At 43.8% G+C, this 21,108-nt stretch overlaps 1 protein-coding gene across 1 annotated transcript in view; it reads left to right on the top strand.

Moving 5' to 3' along the window:
* The first annotated feature begins 9,192 nt into the window (after positions 1 to 9,192).
* acd (ACD shelterin complex subunit and telomerase recruitment factor) overlaps positions 9,193 to 21,108 on the top strand; it is a 50,620-nt gene continuing 38,704 nt past the window's right edge. Inside the window, exons 1-2 of the mRNA XM_080187067.1 lie at positions 9,193 to 9,273; positions 10,495 to 10,559. Of these exons, the coding sequence (XP_080043193.1) occupies positions 9,237 to 9,273; positions 10,495 to 10,559 (102 nt within the window). The 5' untranslated portion in view covers positions 9,193 to 9,236. The remainder of the gene's footprint in view (positions 9,274 to 10,494; positions 10,560 to 21,108) is intronic.

Here is a 21,108-nt window from a genome sequence, read left to right as displayed (position 1 = left end):
AACATAATGCTAATCTCATGTCTAGGCATTAGCTAAACATAACTATAAATACAAGTTATTGGCATGGTTTCAACATTGTGATTTTCAGAACAGCATAGGCCATTTTCTACCTTGGTCTTTCTCACTTCTCTCAGGATTTTTGTGCTCTTTCTGAGTTTTTGATTTTTGTGTTGGTTCATGGAGCCTTTGTTTTCAGCTCCAAGTCCTGTTGGCCATGGGCATGACCAATGTAAAAATTCTAAACCATGCAAGTGTGGCTTTTTCCTGGCTGGTGCATGCACAGAGACCTGAAGTTCACCAGGTCTTGAAGATGACGACCACAGAACTGAAGACAAACGTTTAATTACATGAATTTTTAATCATTGTGAATTTTTCCTGTGGCACACTTAGGGGTTTTTCATGGAACACTGGCTGGAAACCACAGATCTATGCACATATACATCCAGATCCCTCAGCTTCTGCACCCCTTTTAGAATTTTACTCCTTATTTTCTGTTGTCCCTCCATGTTCTTCAGATCAAAATGCATTACCTCACACTTCTCTGCATTGAACTTCATCTGCTATCTATTTGCCTGCTCCATCAACTTGTCTGTGTCATTCTTAAGTTTTACACTGTCCTCTACTCAAATAGCAAAATCACATTAGCTGTTCTCCAGTCCTGTGGCACCTCCTCTGTGGCCAGAAAGAAATTAAAAATTTGGGTCAGGGCCCCTAAAATCTCCTCCCTTACCTCCCACAGCAGCATAGAGCACAGTTCATCTGGATCTGGAGATTTGTCCACTTTTAAGTCTGACAACACCTCCAATATCTTATCCTTCCCCAGTTCAATTTGCTCAAGAATCTGGCAGTCTCTCTCCCTGAATTCCATACCTTCAACCTCACTCTCTTGGATGAAGAGAGTGAGTCTTCATCTAAGAGAGTGAGGTTGAAGGTATGGAATTCAGGGAGAGAGACTGCCAGATTCTTGAGCAAATTGAACTGGGGAAGGATAAGATATTGGAGGTGTTGTCAGACTTAAAAGTGAACAAATCTCCAGATCCAGATGAACTGTGCTTTACACTGCTGTGGGAGGTAAGGGAGGAGATTATAGGGGCCCTGACCCAAATTTTTAATTTCTTAATGTGAAGTATTTGTTCAATACTCTACCAATGTCCTCTGGCTCCATCCACAGTTTACCCCTTGGTCTCCATTGGGCCTTACTCCTTCCCTGGTTATCCTCTTCCCATTGATATAGTTATAGAATATCTTGGGATTTTTCTTACTTTTACCAATGCGAGCTTTCTCATATCCCCCTCTTTGCTTTCCTAATTGCTTTCCTGGGTTCCACCCTGCACTTTCTGTATTTTATTAATGCTCCCCTTATTTTTGCTTAAAGCCTTTCTTTTCCTTCTCAGCATATCCTCAATAACTCTGGTCATTCAAGATTCTCTGGGCTTGTTACTCTTTCCTATCACTATTGAGGCAACATGCTGGGCTTATACCCTCCCAATTTCCTGTTTGAACCCAATTGCTCTTCTATATTTCCCTAGTAGCTGTTCCCAGTCTACCTTGGTCAGATCCTGCCTTATTTTACTAAACTCCCCTCTCTTCCATTCCAAAATGTTTTTTGCAACTTGTCTATTTCTTTGTTCTAACAAACTTAAATTGTATAATATTGGTGATCGCTATTACTAAAATGCTCCCCACTACCACCTTAACCACCTGCCCAGCTTCATTCTCCAGAATTTGGTCCAGCACAGCTTCTTCCCTTGTTTAACCTCACTCCCCCCCCCCACTCCCCAATTCAAGAAATTCGCTCCATCCAAGCCCTTAATGCTATGTCTATCCCACTTAATGTGTTAAGGGCTATGATGGACTATTTTAAATTATTTTCAATGCTTCCTCTGAGTGTCCATTATGCATAAAATACTCTTAACACCATTGCCCTTCTTCTGAAAGCGTCCCTTTACTTACATCCCCATATGCTTTCTGTAATTATCCCTCAAACAGAACTGCATGTTACACATGTCAGCACACCCACTGCAGACCGCATGCTGACACTTGGGCAACATTGTATATCACAGTGACAATTGTAACATCTCATCTCTGCTCTGCTTGCAGCAGATGGTAAACTGTAACAAAAGCAAGAACACACATAGGAGGAGGACTCCTTAACACTTGTGTACTAACCCTGTACCAGGAAAAAGCCTGCAAATCCTGGAGGGATGCACCAATAAAGGGGAATGAGATAAAGAGGTTGGAGGACTGACCCAGCTCAGACTGGAACTAATCACTTCCTTATTTCTTCTTATCCTATCTCTTGTTTGTTTAGTGGTAACAAATCATATATTCTTTAATATGTCATCCCTTTGTTTAGAAGACTACATTTTCTAAGATTGCAATATCGTTAAGATACCTCAGCTGCCACAAGGAAGAATCAGAAAATCACACACTGGATATGCTTTTCCTTCACTGTCTGTCACTACATTCTACTCAAGCTTGGATATGTCTTCTCAGGGGATTTGGCAACAATTTGGAAAGGAGCGAATTGCTTGAGACTGAAATGACAAGTGGCCTGGAGCAGTTGGTAATGGTGGAGGGAGTCAGGAAACTACTGACTGAGAGTCTATCTGTGCCCTTCCTAGGCTGGTGATTCGATTTCATAAGGAGGATGCTTTCTGAGCATTGGTTCCATTCTTGAGGACCATGCCAAGCAATATACTGCTTGGGTTAGGAAGTCCATTCACAGCATGTGTAGAACCTTGTTTGAAGTCTTGCAACATTTTGTCCCAACATGGAGTAGATGGCAGTGCCAAGGGTATTTGCAATGGAACCTCTCTCATACCAGTGGTTCTAAAAGAACAGCTTCTTCCCTGCTGCCATCAGACTTTTGAATGGACCCACCTCATATTAAGTCGATCTTTTTCTACATCCTAGCTATGGCTGTAACGCTACCATACTCCCTTCCTTCTCTATGTATGATATGCTTTGTCTGTTTAGAGCACAAGAAACAATACTTTTCACTGCATACTAATACATGTGACAATAATAAATCAAATCAAAATCTAATTAATGATTCTCCTGTTAAAGCGTTGATTCCATAGAAACCTGTTTAGAGCCTCGAATGGCCAAACTCTTCCAGCTTTGACAAAATTAGAGATTAGTTGATGAGAATCATAATAGAACATAGAGAACATAGAGCATTACAACACAGTACAGGCCCTTTGGCCTTCGATGTTGCACTGACCAGTGGAATGAATCTAATGATCTTCTAACCTAAACTATTCCAATGTTATCCATATGCCTATCCACTGACCATTTGAACACCCTTAAAGTTGGCGAGTCGACAACTGCTGCAGGCAGGGCATTCCACGCCCTTACTACCCTCTGAGTAAAGAAAGGCAGTGCTTCACAAATCTCACTGGGGTAATTAATTCTGCTGAATGCCATGGTGTGGCAGTGGTAGCAGCAGACTCATAGCTGGAAGTTTAAAGTTTATTTATTAGTGTCACAAGTAAGCTTACATTAACACTGCAATAAGATTACTGTGAAAATCCCCTAGTCGCCACAGTACCTGTTCGGGTACACAGAGGAAGAATTGAGCATGACCAATGCACTTAACCAGCATGTCTTTCAGACTGTGGGAGGAAACCAGCGCACCTGGGGGGAATCCATGCAGACATGGGGAGAACGTGCAGACTCCACCCAGACAGTGACACAAGCTGGGAACTGAACCCAGTTCCCTGGCATTGTGAGGCAGCAGTGCTAATCAATGTGCCAATGTGCTGCCCCCAGTGTTTAGCAGGCACAAAGGTTGTCTCTCAGAATGACAGCACATCTGTCTTTCAGTTACTACAAGTTTTGTTCTTTGTGGCTCAAATACTGATGAGAGTATGGGAATATCTTAAAATGAATACATGGTGATGGCTGAACAGGAAGTGAGCATTGTATAATTTGAAGCGATGGTTGAAAATAAACTGACTATTCAGAATCCCTTCTCCAGGTAGGGAGTAGTTTTGTGCAGTGAAACCTGCAGGGCCATGTGGGTACAATCTGTAACCCCCCCAAAGCTTTCATAATCCTCCCATTTATTAAAACAGCATAGAGTTCTCATATTGTAGTTGAATGCCCATGGGGAAGAATTGCTCAAATAAACTGAACACTTATCTACCTTTATATATTAATGCACTGTGGATCAAATAGTGTTTGTGATATTGCTAATAGCACCTAGGAATGATCCAGAGGCATAGAATGTGAAGGATGTTATTAATGTTATGACCTTCACAGCCAGTGGCAGTGGCGTTCTTGTGGCTGAGTATGACTGCAAATGGAGGTATGTGCACCTCAGGTTGTAACTGTGGTGTGAGTGCACTGATGAGCAGGTGCAGAATGGCTCTTGAACATTCAGACCTGCATTACTTACTTAATTCCTCTGTGTCTCAAAAAGACAACAAGGAGCTGGTTATTCCCATGGAGAAACTCAGTGCAACTTATGACATTGAGACAAAAGGAACAGTCTCCAAACAGGTGGCACAAAGGGACTAGAACATCTAAGTGAAAAATCAAAGATCATTTTAAAAAAATAAGGAAATAGTTGACAAACAGGTCATGCTTCAGTCAATTTTCTCTTATTAACCTTCCTATCAGATGTCTCAGGCACTCCCAGACTCAAGGCTAAACTGGATATATATTCCATTAACAGCTCAGGCTCTCAACCCCTGTACCTATTATTTTATGTTAACTGAATAATACAATAGTGATATCCCAATGGAAGCATTGAAAATTGTATAAATAATGTTGATACTTCATTAGGGTCCCCTTCATAAATTTGAAGACAAACAGCTTCCCTGGCATGTGGAGGAAATGGCATTTGAAATTTGCAGGAGGTGCTAAACAGTTGGAGAACCAGTGTGACAGTCCTTCCTCTCAGTGTCTCACTCAGCTCATGGACAGACTTTATCAATCAGAAAATCGAGGCCAGAAAGTTGGTTGAGTAAGGTATGATCCAGGCTGTATTTGGAAAACGGGCTGCATGGACCCTGGGGGAATCTGTGAGAATTTAAGGTGAGGCTGGAACATGAAATCTTATAAATTCCGAAGGTATTTATAAGATAAGGTATACTGGGGGAAATCTATTTAATTCTGTAAGCACTAAACCAATCCAGCAGTGAGGAATCAATGTTGCATAACACAGCTGCTTGTTCATTGTTATCAGGGAGCTGTCAGCGGAATGGAATGCAGAAGAGTTACCAGAACTAAATACAGGGTAATGGGATGATAAAAGTGCTACAATTTGTATCATTGAATCTGTTTGCTAATCTTTACTGCTTCCCCAGCCTCACATATTTTCACTTGCTTTAGCTTATTAGTTCGATTTGGTAATGTTAAAGACAATGGCATATATTAACAGTTAATTCATATTAACTGTTTCAAAGCAATGTATTCCTTCAAAACAAAAATTAACTGTTTCAACCTGAGTATTGATTCATCTCATTATATCTCCAACCCAGGCTAAGTTCCTGTTGTGAGTCAGAATGCCAAGGGTAGGTGGTTCCCAGTAAAGAAGATGGACAATTAGAAATTCAATTTTGAGAACTTCACTATCAAGTAGTGTAACACTGGCCTAGGGATACTTAGAGAGAGAAAAATAATTCCAATCCACGTGAATCCAGCTACTACAGCAATAAACCATCTCTACAGAGGGCACAAATATGTTTTCACTTTTATTAATTTTTTTTCTCCATCTCTGTTTCTACTACACATTCACATTCAGCTCTTTCATGGCCAGGGATACTGATGCCCTTAGTAGTGCTCCTGCTGCTGCCCAGTTCAGATTAACTAACTTAGCGTAGCCCTGTTAATTGACTGCATTTCACATTGAAGGATGCATCAAGCCATATAAAAACACCAGGATAGCAATCCAGCAGCTCAAACGGATGTATCTTAAAGCTCTCAGCTGAAAAGATGAAAATGTTGTAACTGAACCATCCCACCAATCTGTGGTTAGGCTGCTTGATGAATTTCCACAAGAAATAGCCAACTTAAAATTATAGAAGGGCAAAAGATTGTCCTATTTGAATTTCAGAATGTCAATCAAAAAACATCCTAAAATAACCAGTGATCCAGACTATCACTGCCTCCTAACAGGGAGATCCACAGACTTCAAGTGGGAGAGGAGAGTGGTTAGATGTGGAGCTTGTTACCACGAGTAATTGAGACAAATCACAAAGCTGTATTTAAGGGAAAGCTAGGTGAGAAGGACATGAAGAAAAGAAGAAAAAATATGTTGACAGGATCAAATGTAATAGGAGGAGGCTCATGTGGAGCATAAACACTGGCATTAATCTTTTGGGCCAAATGGCCTGATTCTGTGCCATAAATAGGAAGAATAATTGAGAATTTTAAATAAATTCTGTAAAAATCTTTTGGCAAGATTTTCCAAGATATCACAAAGGTCAACGTCGGATGGGAAAAGCAGCATTGGAGTTACCAATGGCAAAGGCAGCTTTCTCCACCATATAGTCCAGGGTTTAGGAAAAATATTTTCAAGGGATGGGTCCCACAACATATCACTAGTGGGGTGGCTTCTGATTCACCTGACCCACCCACAACTTAGAAAAGGATCAGGGCGCTATTTTTGAAGGCCACCCCAGTAACACTGACCAAACTAGTTAACTCCAGAACCCACTATGGCATCCCTTTGGGCACACCCAGTCACCTCTGGCATTGCCTGGACAGTACCAACATGTTGTGATAGTGCCCATGCAGTGCCAGTGTACTACCTGGGCTGTACCCAGGCGTGACTCCATACGAGCGCTGCATTCATCTGGGAGATCTGCTCACCAGGTATACGCCTTTGAAGATCAATCAGACTTCACACCGTTCTGCAATTGCATAGCTGTGGATGCCTTTTTTGATGGTTTGGTATGATTTTGGCATACAGACCTGATTTTCAAAAATTCATTCATGGGATGTGGGTGCCACTAGTATGGCCAGCATTTATTACTCATCCCTAATTGCCCTTAGACTGAGTGGCTTGTTATGCCACTTCAGAGAGCATTTAAGAGTCAATCACATTGTGTTGATCTGCACTCACATGTAGGCTGGATTATGTAAGGACAGCAGCAATCCGTCCCTAAAGGCCATTCGTGAATCAGATGGGTTTTTATGCCAATTGACAATGGTTTTATGGTCAACATTAGACTTTTCAATTGTAGATTCCTAAAGAATTCAAATTACACAATCTGCAATGGTAGGATTCAAATCCATGTCCCTCAGTTATTAGTCCACTGATAATACCACAATGACACTACCTCCCTAAATTACATATTAATGTATTCAAATGAGAATCCTGATGTATCAGTAACATGCTCCATCATCGATGGAGGGAAGAGACAATCAAGTCACACCGATGCAAGATGTAACTTAACACTTTTAGCAATATTTTCCTCCCCATCACCAAATCCAGTCAATGTGAAAGGGAACAGAAAATTCCAACCTTTATGATTTAAAGTCTTTCATTAAGTCAGAATGATAACTATTTACAATTTAAGTACCCCAAATTAGGTACTATCAGAACATATTTAAAATTAACCAGTTAATGTTTGATTTGTAGAGTTTCAGAATAAGACTAATTTGTAAACAGTGCAGCAGTGTATTTAAAAGTTGTTCATTTGGGATTCTTTTGAGTAGCTCACTTAGAGACAACCAGTGCTGATGCATTCATTTTCACAGCTATACTTTTGCCCATTGGGCAGGTTTGCACCGCAGCATGAACTTTAGGGGTCAATTTTCACAAGGCTGTGGCAAAAAAAATTACTGAAATCAATTAGTCTGCCTTATAGAGTTTGGCTACATGGAAAGAAGTTTAATTACAGAGGTGAATATGACTGGAGACAAAAAAATCCCAAAGCAGCCAAATATATTGATATTCTCCTATGGCTTCTCTATTCAGGAAAATATTATGTTGCCACTAGGCTGATTGTAATTTAGTTCAAGGACTGATTTCGGTTTCCCGGAACAGAAATAGATTAACAGATGTAAACATTGATAATATTTTACAGTAGATGTCTTCTCCTTTATTCCAGTTTTCAGATTTTGTCTAGTGCCAATCACCTACCAAGGGTACAGTTGAGACATTTCTGGAATATTGTCAATGCTTTCATTGACCTTTATATTGAGCTGCCACAATAACCAGGAGTGAGTCAGGGAATGCCTCCTCAACATGCTATATATCCACCACTAGGAGATGGGACACCATTAATGAATGTAACATAGTAAAATTAGGAGCCTGATTCAAATTCAACAATTATCCCATCTGACAGGAAACCAAAATATGTGCTGGTTAGGTGCATTGGCCATGTAAATTCTCCCTCAGTATACCTGAACAGGTGCCAGAGTGGTGACTAGAGGACTTCACAGTACCTTTGTTGCAGTGTGAATGTAAGTTTATTTGTGACGCCAATAAAATAAACATTAAACTTAAAACAATAAAAGGGAGGCAAGTGTTGCAGGAGGAGCAGGAGCACACACATTGGCCCTTCAATAAAGGGCCTCACCTAACAACTCACCTCTCTGTACCACAATTCGCAGTAAGAAGTCTCACAACACCAGGTTCAAGTCCAACAAGTTTATTTGGCAGCACAAGTTTTCGGAGTCTCGCTCCTTCTTCAGGTGAGTCAGGTGAGAATGAGCGAGACTCCAAAAGCTTGTGCTACCAAATAAGCCTGTTGGACTTTAACCTGGTGTTATCAGACTTCTTACTGTGCTTACCCCATCACATCATGTTGGCATCTCCACATCATGGCCACAATTCACACACAGCACTAAGTCATGATCTCTCTCTCTCTCTCCTTCCTTCCCCAATGGTAGATTCCTAACTTCAGCTGTAATCATAGTTTGCACCCCCCCCTCCACCAGTTGCCAGGGGCCATCCCTAAAGCATCCTAACTGCAGCCCTGTTGCCACTGGTTTCCAAGCTAGCTGCTAACTATCCTGTCAATTAGGCTGCTGCTTCGAGGGAAACAGAAGAAAAAAGATCACAATTGGTCCTGCAGTTAAATTCTAGAAATGTCACTGCATCCCTAGTCTCACAATCTCAATCTAAATATTAAGGCCACTGTGCCTGTTACACTGGTGTATTCAATCTCAAATTATTTCCCTGTTTCTAGAGAAGCACCTTATTGCACAACTGTATCTGAGAACTCACCATCTGGGCAAAATCCAGGGATAGACCTATGTCCTAAAGCAAGGGATGCATGTTCTTCTTTAAAAATCTGAAGAGTACAGGCACAGGTAGGTTCCACTTTATGGTTATGTGATTGCCACCTGGTGGCACATTACTACTATAAGAACCATTTAAAGTATTCATAATACTCCAGTTGAAGTCTGTGCATAAGATAACTCAACATCCATTAAGTCTGACTATGTAATCTATCTGCTGAATATCTCAATGCTGAAAAGTTACCATTTCATAATGAAATTCAAAGGTACTAATGACAGGTGACCATGTATAGTTTCACTGCCAACATGTGGTAGTTTCATGCTCTCAGTCTAGATTTCCTTATGCTGTATGCATATGAATGATGGTTTGCCTTGTGGCAAGAAATTTTTAAGAGTGGTTGAAAAATATAACATTTTAACACCTTTGACATAACTAAATGTCCCAATCCACTACAATGGAACATTGTAAAACAAGTATGATACTGAGCCACATAAGGAGGTGTTAGATGAGATGACCCAAAGCTTGGTCAAAGAAGTAAATTTTAAGGAGCGTCTTAAAGGAGGAAAATAAGGTAAACAGGCGGAAAGGTTTAGGGTGTTCTTCCAGAGCTTGGGACTTAGGCAAGTTAAGGCACAGTCATCCATGATGGAGTAATAAAAATCAGGGATACACAAGAGGCCAGAATTAGAGGAACACAAATAGCTGCCAGATTATGGGCTTGGAGGAGAACACAGAAATAGGGAGGGAGTAGGCCAAGGAGTCAACTGAAAACAAGGTTGAGAATTTTAAGATCAAAATATTGCTTGATGGGAGCCAAAGTAGGTCAGTGAGTACAGAGGTGATAGGGGAACAGGCCGTTGCAATTTAAGACTTGGCCAAAGCTTTTGGATTGCCACAAGTTTGTGGAGTTAACTTAATGTAACTGTAAGACTTCCATGAATATTATGTTAAGACAATTAAATTAATTTTGTTTTTTATAGTTTTTAATCAATAGATTAGATGCTGTAACATTGCACAAATACTAAATGACTGTGCCATTGAGAGTGTTAATACATTCTTACAGCTGCATAACTTCTAGCACATTTACATTCAGTGGAAAAAGATGTGACACATCTCAATAAGCATTAATGTGATAAGGTACAAAGTATTTCAGCACTATTTATAACGTGTTAGGGATGGTACGTGCTTTATTGCACTCACAAAGCATACAAAACACCAGCTCATCTTATGCAAAACAGCTCTGATGCACAGTCATCCAAACTTGAAACATTACCTCTATTCTCTCTCCGCAGATGCTGTCAGAGCTGCTGAGACTTTCCAGCATTTTGTGTTTCTCTTTCAGGTTCCAGCATCTAAGGTAATTTGTTTTTATTCAAATGAGACATGCTGCTAATAATGGCTCTGGTCAGTTTTAGTCAACATAAGACTGCACACATCTACTGAATGGTTGTTCATTTCATGCTGGTCTAACAGTGGGCTTTGCAGATTTTATAGGATTGGCTCTGAGGTTACTGAACATTTATACTTCACTGAAATCTCTTAAGTAGAATTTGGGCTGGAATTTTCCGGCTGTTCACAATGGCAAGATCAGCAGACGCAGCACGGTTTCGTTAAAGGGAAGTCGTGTCTGACAAATTTACTGGAGTTCTATGAGGATGTGTCTAGGGCGGTGGATAGAGGAGAGCCGGTGGATGTGGTCTTTCTTGATTTTCAGAAGGCGTTTGACAAGGTACCTCACAAGAGGTTATTGCAGAAGGTCAGGGGACATGGAGTTGGGGGTAGGGTGTTAGCGTGGATAGAGGATTGGTTGTCAAATAGGAGGCAGAGAGTGGGGGTCAACGGGTGCTATTCGGATTGGCGGATGGTGACTAATGAAGTGCCCCAGGGGTCGGTGTTGGGGCCTCAGCTATTTACCATTTATATAGATGATCTGGAAGAGGGAACCGAGTGTAGGATGTCGAAATTTGCTGATGACACCAAGATTGGTGGAACGGCAAATTGCGTGGAGGGTGTGGAGAGTCTACAGAAGGATCTAGATAGGCTGGGCGAACGGGCCAGGAAATGGCAAATGGAATTTAATGTTGGCAAGTGTGAGGTGGTCCACTTTGGTAGGAATAATGGTAGGAAGGATTATTACTTACGTGGTGAAAAACTGCAGCAGGCGACGGTGCAGAGGGACCTCGGGGTCCTTGTGCATGAGTCGCAAAAACCCAGCTTGCAGGTGCAGCAGGTGGTCAGGAAGGCTAATGGGATGCTGGCCTTCATAGCGAGGGGGATTGAATATAAAAGTAGGGAGGTCTTGCTGCAGCTGTATAGGGCATTGGTGAGGCCGCAGTTGGAGTACTGTGTGCAGTTTTGGGCGCCGTACTTACGCAAGGATATTTTGGCCTTGGAGGGAGTGCAGACGAGGTTTACTAGGCTGATGCCGGAGTTGAGGGGGTTGAGCTATGAGGAGAGGCCGAATAAATTAGGCTTGTACTTGTTAGAGTTTAGAAGAATGAGGGGAGATCTCATTGAGACGTATAAGATGATGAATGGGATGGATAGGATAGAGGTGGAGAGACTCTTCCCGCTCAGAAAGGATAGTAGGACTAGGGGGCACAGCCTCAAGATAAAGGGGGGGCGGTTTAGAACGGAGTGGAGGAGGAACTTCTTCACTCAAAGGGTGGTGAATCTCTGGAATTCTCTGCCCGTTGAAGTGGTGGAGGCTGCCTCGCTAAATATTTTTAAGACGCGGGTTGATGGGTTTTTGATAAGAGAGGGGATTAAGGGTTATGGGGAGAGGGCGGGAATGTGGAACTGAGCCACGACAGATCAGCCATGATCTTATTGAATGGCGGGGCAGGCTCGAAGGGCTAGATGGCCTACTCCTGCTCCTATTTCTTATGTTCTTATTATGTTCTGGTGCCACAGACAGTGCACCCTTGCCGCAGGTTTCCCAGCAGCAAGGTGCATTCAGAGGGAAACCCCTTTGACAATGGTGGAACCAGAAGATCTGGCCAACAGCAGGCCAACTCCAATGCTGTGAAACACCCAGCGGGTTGCGTGGAAAATCCTGCCTTATGTCTTTTGTCTTTTAAGATGTTTGATGGCTCCTTCAGCTCACATTTTTCAATTACAATTTATCTCCTTATTTTATCATTTGTGTTTTGATTTTTTACTGTACTATTTGTGTATTTTGCAAAATGTGAATGCAGAGTTTGAAACATAAACAGATCAGCCATGATCTTCTTAAATGGTGCAGCAGGCTTGAGGGGCCAAATGGCCCAACTCTGCTCCTGTTTCACATGTTCGTATCTTTGTGAATTATGTGAAAATTGCTCGCAGTGGTATTTATAATAGTTATTCCAGTATGACTAGTAGTAACATTGAGATAATATCTGTTGGAAAGCAATTAGTGTGGGCAGTTAAAAATGTACAGTGTGAATTATCTGCACCAAATCTTCTTCCTATGTTGTGATCTAATCCTTCTCTTCCCTTCGCTTAATGAATCTGTTAGTGATTTTTGAAGTTGTAACTAGTAGGGGAAGCAAATGGGCACTGCATTTGGATTTTCATAAAGAATTCAATAAGGGTCTGCACAAAGGGTTATTTTTCAAAATTAGGGATCATGGGATTGGGGGTAATGTATTAGCAAGGATTGGGAATTCATAAACAGGAAAACAGAATGGGAATAAAAAAGGTAATCTTCAGGTTGACTGGCTTTAACTAGTGGGTATCTCAAAGAGCAATGCTTGGGCCTCAGACAATTTATAGGTTGATAATTTACAACCTATATCAATTACTGAGAACTGAGTGTAAGTTTGCTGACAAGTAAAGTGGAAAAGTAAGATATAAAGAAGCTGGAAAAAAACCCCCAGGCAGATTAATTGAGTGGATAAGACTATGGAAGTTGAAGGTTCAATCATACCAGTTCGCTGTGGCTGGTCGATCAATGTGGCGAGCTGGAAAGATTGCTTTCAAGGATAAAGATCCAATTCACTAAGCATGAATCAATTTGCAATCTTCCCAGCCAGTTTCGCTGGTGAGATTAATGAGAATTGAAAGGACTTACTGTAATCCCACATGGCATCTTCTGGCATCCTGGTACCTTCCCTCTCACCAGCATGACATCATGCTGGCAAGAATCACAGCTGGTCTCCACCGGTAGAAATCAGGCGCCATGGCCATGCTGAGGGGATCGGAGGCCATCGAAGCCTCCGGGTGGTCAGGGGCATGGCCAGGCAGTGCCCATCAGGAACTGCCAGCCTCGCAGTGCCCACCTGGCACCCTGACAGGGTCCATTTTGCCACAATAATTGTGCCAGGGCCGTGCCAAGATGGTGTGGCTGCAAGATGTGGGGCCTAAGTGAGGGTATGCACAATGGCATGGGCTTGTGTGAGGGAGTACTCCACAAGGGGGTGATTGGGCAAAGAAGGTGGGGGAGAGGACTGCAAGGGGGATGCCATGCAAGGGGGAAACTATGCAAGGGAGGGTGCAATGCAAGAGCGGCTGTGCAAGGGGTAGCTATGCAACAGGGGCTATGCAAGTGAGGCGATGCAAGAAGAGTTATGCAAGGGGGCTATGCAAGGGGAGTTATGCAAGGGGGAGGCTATACAAGGGGGAGGCTATACAAGGGGGTTTATGAAAGTGGGTGCTTCACAAGAGGGCCATGCAAGGGGGGTTGTCCAAGGGGACAATGCAAGAGGAGCTATGCAAGAGGTAGCCATGCAAAGAGGGCTATGCAAGTGTGAGGCTATGCAAGGAGAGTGCTACGCAAAAGGGCAACACAAGGGGGGAATATGCAAAGGAGGCTATGCAAGGTGGAGATTATGCAAGGAGGGTGTTATGCAAGAGGGGCTATGCAAGAGGTGGTCAGGGGCATGGCCAGGCAGTGCCCACCAGGAACTGCCAGCCTTTGCAATGCTCACCTGGTCTGATAATGCACTCCTGACATCCTGGCAGTGCCCAATTAGGCATCATATCTGCTAGGGCAGTGCCAAGGTGGTGTGGCTGGTAGATGTGGGGCCTGAATGGGGGTATTCACAATGATGGGGGCTTATACAGGGGAGTGCTCCAAAAGAGGATAGTCGGTCAAAAGGGGGAGAGGTCTGCAAGGGGGCTATGCAAAGGGGGTGTTATGCATTGGGGAGCTATGCAAGAGGGGCTATGAAAGGGGGAGGCTGTGCAAGGAGGAGGATATGCAAGGGGGGGCTATGCAAAGGGGTTATGCAAGGGAGGGCTCTGTTATGGGGAGGCTGTGCATGAAGGACTATTCAAGAGGGGCTATGCAAGGGGGAAGCCAAGCAAGGGAGACTATGCAAGAGGGAGCTATGCAAAAAGGAGTTTGTAAGGAAGGCTATGCAAAGGGGGCTATGCAAGGGGGAGCTATGCAAGCGGAAGCTATGCAAGGGAAGGTAATGCAAGGGGGCTACGCAAGGAGGCTATGCAAAAGGCAACTATGCAAGAGGGTCTTTGCAAGGGTGGCTATGCAAGAGGGACCTATGAAAGAGGGAGCAATGCAAGGAGGGCTATGCAAGGGGAGACTCTACAAGGGGGAGGCTATGCAAGGGGGAGCTCTGCAGGAGGGAGCTATGCATGAGGGAGCTTTGAAAGGGGGCTATGCAAGTGGGCAGCTATGCAAGTGGGGCTATGCATGGGGGAGGCTCTGCAAAGGTGGCTTTATAAAGGGGTGCTATGCAAGGGGAGATATGAAAGTGGGGCTATGCAAGGGAGTACTATGCAAGGGAGGGCTCCGTAAGTGGGAGGCTATGTATGGAGGGCTATTCAAGAGGGGCTATGCAAGGGGCAGGCTACGCAAGAGGGTGACTATGTAAGGGGAGACTATGCAAGGGGGCTATGCAAAGGCAGACTATCCAGAAAAGTTATGCAAGGGGGAATTTACAAGAGGGGTTATGCAAGAGGACTATGCAAAGGATAAGCTATGCAAGGGGCAGGATATTCAAGGGGGAGGCTTTGCAGGGGGGGTACTGGGGGATGCTATGCAAGGGGGAGCTACACGAGAAGGAACTATGCATAGTTCTATGCAAAGGGGGCAATGCAAGAGGGCTATGCAAGGGGAAGCTATGCAAGAGGGGTCATGCAAGGGGGGCTCTGCAAGGGGGGGCTATGCAAGGAGGAGGCTATGCAAGGAGGAGGCTATGCAAGGAGGAGGCTATGCAAGAGGGGCTGTGCAAGGGGGGCTGTGGATGCTATGCAAGGGGAAGCTATGCAAGAGGGAACTGTGCAAAAGGGAGCTATGCATGAAGGGTGATGCAAGGAGGAGGCTCTACAGGGGGTGCTATTCAAGGGGGGCAATGCAAGTGAGTTATGCGTGGAGCTATGCAAGCAGGTTTTTGCAAGGGGGGGCTGAGCAAGGGCGAGCTCTGCAAAAGGGGCTTTGCAAACAGGAGGCTATGCAAGAGGAGTTTGCAAGGGACAGGCTATGCAAGAGGGAGCTATGCAAAGGGGAGGTGATGCAAGAGGGGCTAGGCAAAGGGGAGCTATGCAAGAGGGAGGCAATGCAGGGTCGGCTACGCAAGTGGGAGCTATGCAAGAGGGAGCTGTGCAAGGGGGAGGTTATGCAAAGAGGATTATGCAAGATATGCTATGCAAGGGGGACTATATAAGAAGGAACTATGGCAGAGGGACTTTGCAAGGGGGACTCTATGCAATGGGGGCTATGCGAGAGGGGGTATGCAAGAGGTGGGAGCATGCAAAGGGGGCGCCATAGAACGCCCGCCGGAGGACTTATTAGAAGAGTATTCAGAGGGTTGTGTGCAAATCACAGAAAACTAACATGAAGATACACCAATAGGGAATCAGATGGTATGTTAGTCTTTATTACAAAGGGGAATAAATAAATATTAAGAATAAATTAAGAATAAAGAATAAATAAATCTAATTGCAATTATATATGGTATTGTGAGATCACATGGAGGATTTTGGCCTCCTCCTTACAAAGCCCTCCTTACAAAGCTCCCTTTTGCATACTCTCCCTCTTGCAATAGTCTCTTGCGTAGCTTCCCCCTTCATAGCCCCCATTCCCCCCACTTCATAGCCCCCCTTGCATAGCACCCCCCTTGCATAGCTCCCCACTGCATAGCCTCCTTGCATAGTGCTCCTTGCATAGCCCCTCTTGCATAGCCTCCCCCTTGTATAGCCCTTCTTTCATAGCCCCACTTGCAATAGCAACCCCCCCTTGCAAAGCTCCCCACTGCAAAGCACCCCTTTTGCATCGCCCCCTTGCAGTTTTGGTCTCTTTAGCAAAAGAAGGATATATTTGCTCTAAAGGAAGAAAAACTGATTGTTTCCACGAGGAAATTGTCCTCCAAGGAGAGACTGAGTAGATGAGGTTTATATTCCCTAGACATAAGAAGAATGAGAGATGTTCTCATTGAAACATTTAAAATTCTTAAGGGGATTGACAGTGTAGATGCTAAATGGCTGTTTCAGCTGGTATTCTAAAACTAGGGATCCTGGTCTCAAAGTAAATGGTTGACCCATTTGTACTTAGACAAACAAATATTTCTTTATTCAAAGGGAGGAACTTCTTCACTCAAAGGGTGGTGAATCTCTGGAATTCTCTGCCCGTTGAAGTGGTGGAGGCTGCCTCGCTAAATATTTTTAAGACGCGGGTTGATGGGTTTTTGATAAGAGAGGGGATTAAGGGTTATGGGGAGAGGGCGGAAAAGTGGAACTGAGCAGCGGCAGATCAGCCATGATCTTATTGAATGGCGGGGCAGGCTCGAAGGGCTAGATGGCCTACTCCTGCTCCTATTTCTTATGTTCTTATGTTCTTATGTTGTAAATCTTTGGAATACTCTACCTGAAATGATTGAATGCTAAGACATTGAATATATTCAAAAGAAAGATCATTAGATTTATTTATTAGTGTCATAAGTAGGCTTACATTTACAGTGCAATGAAGTTACTGTGAAAAATCCCCTTGTCAGCACACTCCAGTGCTTATTCGGGTACACTGAGGGAGAATTTATCATGGCCAATGAACCTAACCAGCGCATCTTTCGAACAGTGGAACATAATCGGAGCCCAATCAGACCCAATCAGACATGGGGACAACGTGCAGATGGCACACAGACAGTGACCCAAATCGGGAATCAAACCCTGGTCCCTGGCGCTGTGAGGCAGCAGTGCTGACCACTGTGCCACTGATGTTTGGATACTAAGGGAATCAAAGGATTTCAGGATAGGGCAGGAAAGTGGCTTTGAGTTAGAAGAATGGCCATGATCTTACTGAATGGTGGAGCAGCCTCGAATGGTCAAATGTCCTACTCCTGATCTGATTTATTTTGTTCTTAAGTTTTTCTGAGGAATACCTGCCAGAGGACAAGGGGATCCAACCTTAAATAAAAACAGAAAATGCTGGAAAATCTCAGCAAGTCTGACAGCATTCGTAGCAAGAGACCGCAGCCAACGTTTTGAGTCTGGATGACCCTTTGTCAGAGCTTCCATCTTTAAATATGCAGCTCTGATTACATCATTTGGGTATAATTGCAGTTTTATCCAGAGTCTGTGCAGGCAAGCTTTGGTTTCTATCCAGGTCAAAAATCCCCAGAAAGTTGAGTTTCCTTGTGGGATAGGAGGAACAGGAGTCCTCAAGAACCCCGCCTGATTCTTTTCCGAGTGCTGTGGACTGTTCTTTCAGATCTCCGGTAGGAGTCTCCTACTGCCCAAAAAATGCCTGCCTCCTGCCAGTTTTCCCTCTTCCTCCTAAGATTTCCCTTTTCCTCCTAACTGCCAATCTCCAGTTGCAATTCTACAACTTATCCGCTTCGTCCTGGTCCACAACATCTTCACCTTCGACAGCTAGTTCCTCATCCAGACACACAGAACAGTCATGGGGACCAAATTCACACCTCAATATGCCAACATCTTTATGCACAGGTTCAAACAAGACCTCTTCACCACACAGGACCTTCAACCGATGCTATACACTAGATACATTGATGACATTTTCTTCCTTTGGACTCATGGCAAACAATCATTAAAAGAACTATATGATGACATCAACAAGTTCCACTCCACCATCAGACTCACCATGGGCTACTCTCCAGGATCGGTTGCATTCTTGGACACACGCATCTCCATCAAAGACGGTTACCTCAGCACTTCACTATACCACAAGCCCACGGATAATCTCACGGTGCTCCACTTCTCTAGCTTCCACCCTAAACATGTTGAAGAAGTCATCCCCTACGGACCAGCTCTCCATATACACAGGATCTGGTCAGATGGTCCACTTTGGTAGGAATAATGGTAGGAAGGACTATTACTCACGGGGCGAAAAACTGCAGCAGGCGACGGTGCAGAGGGACCTCGGGGTCCTTGTGCATGAGTCGCAAAAACCCAGCTTGCAGGTGCAGCAGGTGGTCAGGAAGGCGAATGGGATGCTGGCCTTCATAGCGAGGGGGATTGAATATAAAAGTAGGGAGGTCTTGCTGCAGCTGTATAGGGCATTGGTGAGGCCGCAGCTGGAGTACTGTGTGCAGTTTTGGGCGCCGCACCTGCGCAAGGATATTTTGGCCCTGGAGGGAGTGCAGAGGAGGTTTACTAGGCTGATACCGGAGTTGAGGGGATTGAGCTATGAGGAGAGGCTGAATAAACTAGGCTTGTACTCGTTAGAGTTTAGAAGAATGAGGGGAGATCTCATTGAGACGTATAAGATGATGAATGGGATGGATAGGATAGAGGTGGAGAGACTCTTCCCGCTCAAAAAAGACAGTAGGACTAGGGGGCACAGCCTCAAGATAAAGGGGAGGCGGTTTAGAACGGAGTTGAGGAGGAACTTCTTCACTCAAAGGGTGGTGAATCTCTGGAATTCTCTGCCCGTTGAAGTGGTGGAGGCTGCCTCGCTAAATATTTTTAAGAAGCGGGTTGATAGGTTCTTGATAAGAGAGGGGATTAAGGGTTATGGGGAGAGGGCGGGAAAGTGGAACTGAGCCACAACAGATCAGCCATGATCTTATTGAATGGCGGGGCAGGCTCGAAGGGCTAGATGGCCTACTCCTGCTCCTATTTCTTATGTTCTTATGTTCTTAGATGAGGGGGATCGCAACAGACACTTACAGATGCTGAAAGACGCCCTCATAAGAACAGGATATGGCGCTCGACTCATCGATCAACAGTTCCGACATGCCACAGTGAAAAATGGCACCAATCTCCTCCGAAGACAAACATGGGACATGGCAGACAAAGTACCCTGCATCGTCCAGTACTTCCCCGGAGTGGAGAAGCTACGACATTTGTCATTGATGAAGACCAACAACTTGCCAAGGCCATCCCCACAACCTCACTTCTTGCCTTCAAACAACTGCACAACCTCAAAAAGACTGTCCACAGCAAACTACCCAGCCTTCAAGAGAACAGTGACCACGACACCACACAATCCTGCCACAGCAACCTCTGCAAGACGTGCCAGATCGTAGACATGGATGTCATCATCTCACGCGAGAACACCATCCACCAGGTACATGGAACATACTCTTGTGACTCGGCCAACGTTGTCTATCTGATACGCTGCAGGAAAGGATGTCTCGACGCATGGTACATTGGGGAGAACATGCAGGTGCTATGACAACAAATGAATGAACATCGCTCAACAATCACCAGACAGGCGTGTTCCGTTCCAGTCGGGGAACATTTCAGCGATCACGGGCATTCGGCCTCTGATCTTTGGGTAAGCATTCTCCAAGGCGGCCTTCATGACCACATGACAATGCAGAATTACTGAGCAGAAACTGATAGCCAAGTTCCGCATTCATGATGACGACTTCAACCGGGACCTTGGGTTCATGTCACACTATCTGTAACCGCCACGACTTGCCGGGACTTGCAAAATCTCACTAACTGTCCTGGCTGACGACAAAATACACTTCCTTAACCTGTGCTTGGTCCTCTCTCCACTCACATTGTCTGTACCTTTAAGACTTGATTATCTATAAAGACTCGCATTCCAACTATTATCTTGTAAACTGAGTTTATGTCTTTATATGCACTGTTTGTGAACACTGATGAAGGAGCTTGAGTCTCTGAAACCTAGTGCTGCCAAATAAACCTGTTGGACTTTAACCTGGTGTTGTGAGACTTCTTACTGTCCTGCCAATTGGCCAGCACTTCCACTGGGAATAGGCAGAAAGCTGAAAGAGACCAGGCAGATGAGGCCCAGTGGTTAAAATATCCTAGGTTTCATGCTGATGTGGTTTCGATAGTTTATCTTGGTCCTTGCTTATGCAATTCCTGAGTTAAAATATTATTGAGCTGAGTTAAAATCAGCTCAATAATATTAGGAATAATACGCAGTAACCCACAATTAATTTTTGTTTCATTGTATGTTATAGAAGAACAGCATGTTTTGTAAACATCATGTAGCCTCTTAACCATGCCTAGGATTAGATCATTTCATGTGTTATATCATTTTATGTGATATACAATGGTGACCCCTTTCACAGGTCTTAAAGTAGTTTAATTTGCTTTTATGTTACACCTTGTCAGTGTGGATTACTTAATTTATATCCAATCAGTAATACATTAAAATTCTGTTGCCAAATAAAAGCACCAGAAGAATCACAAGTATCCTTTCATCGTTGAAAACATTTTTCAGGGCAATATTAATTACAGGAACAAAGACAGTTATCTCTGAAGAGCTGGCAACTTAGGGCCATGTGGAAAGATTAGATAAAAATGCATATATCTCAGAATGATCCCTAAAAAACATGCAGTTTTGTTTAATTAATTGCCTCATTTGCATGTACTTAATAAAAGAAAACCAAGGACAAATCTTCTATTGTCATAGAGATAAAGGATTCCATAGCAACGGTCTCACCCCAAAATTGATTCCTTTTGTTACAAATTTAGACAGGTGTCAGGTTTGTTTAATTTAGTGAGTAAAGTTCAGATATAAATGC

This window comes from Carcharhinus amblyrhynchos, chromosome 4 (genome assembly GCF_965287045.1).
Source record: "Carcharhinus amblyrhynchos chromosome 4, sCarAmb.v2.hapA, whole genome shotgun sequence".
In the NCBI taxonomy this organism is placed as follows: domain Eukaryota; kingdom Metazoa; phylum Chordata; class Chondrichthyes; order Carcharhiniformes; family Carcharhinidae; genus Carcharhinus; species Carcharhinus amblyrhynchos.
The sequence above is the reverse complement of the archived record's forward strand: the minus strand, read 5'-3'. Positions and strand labels throughout refer to the sequence as shown.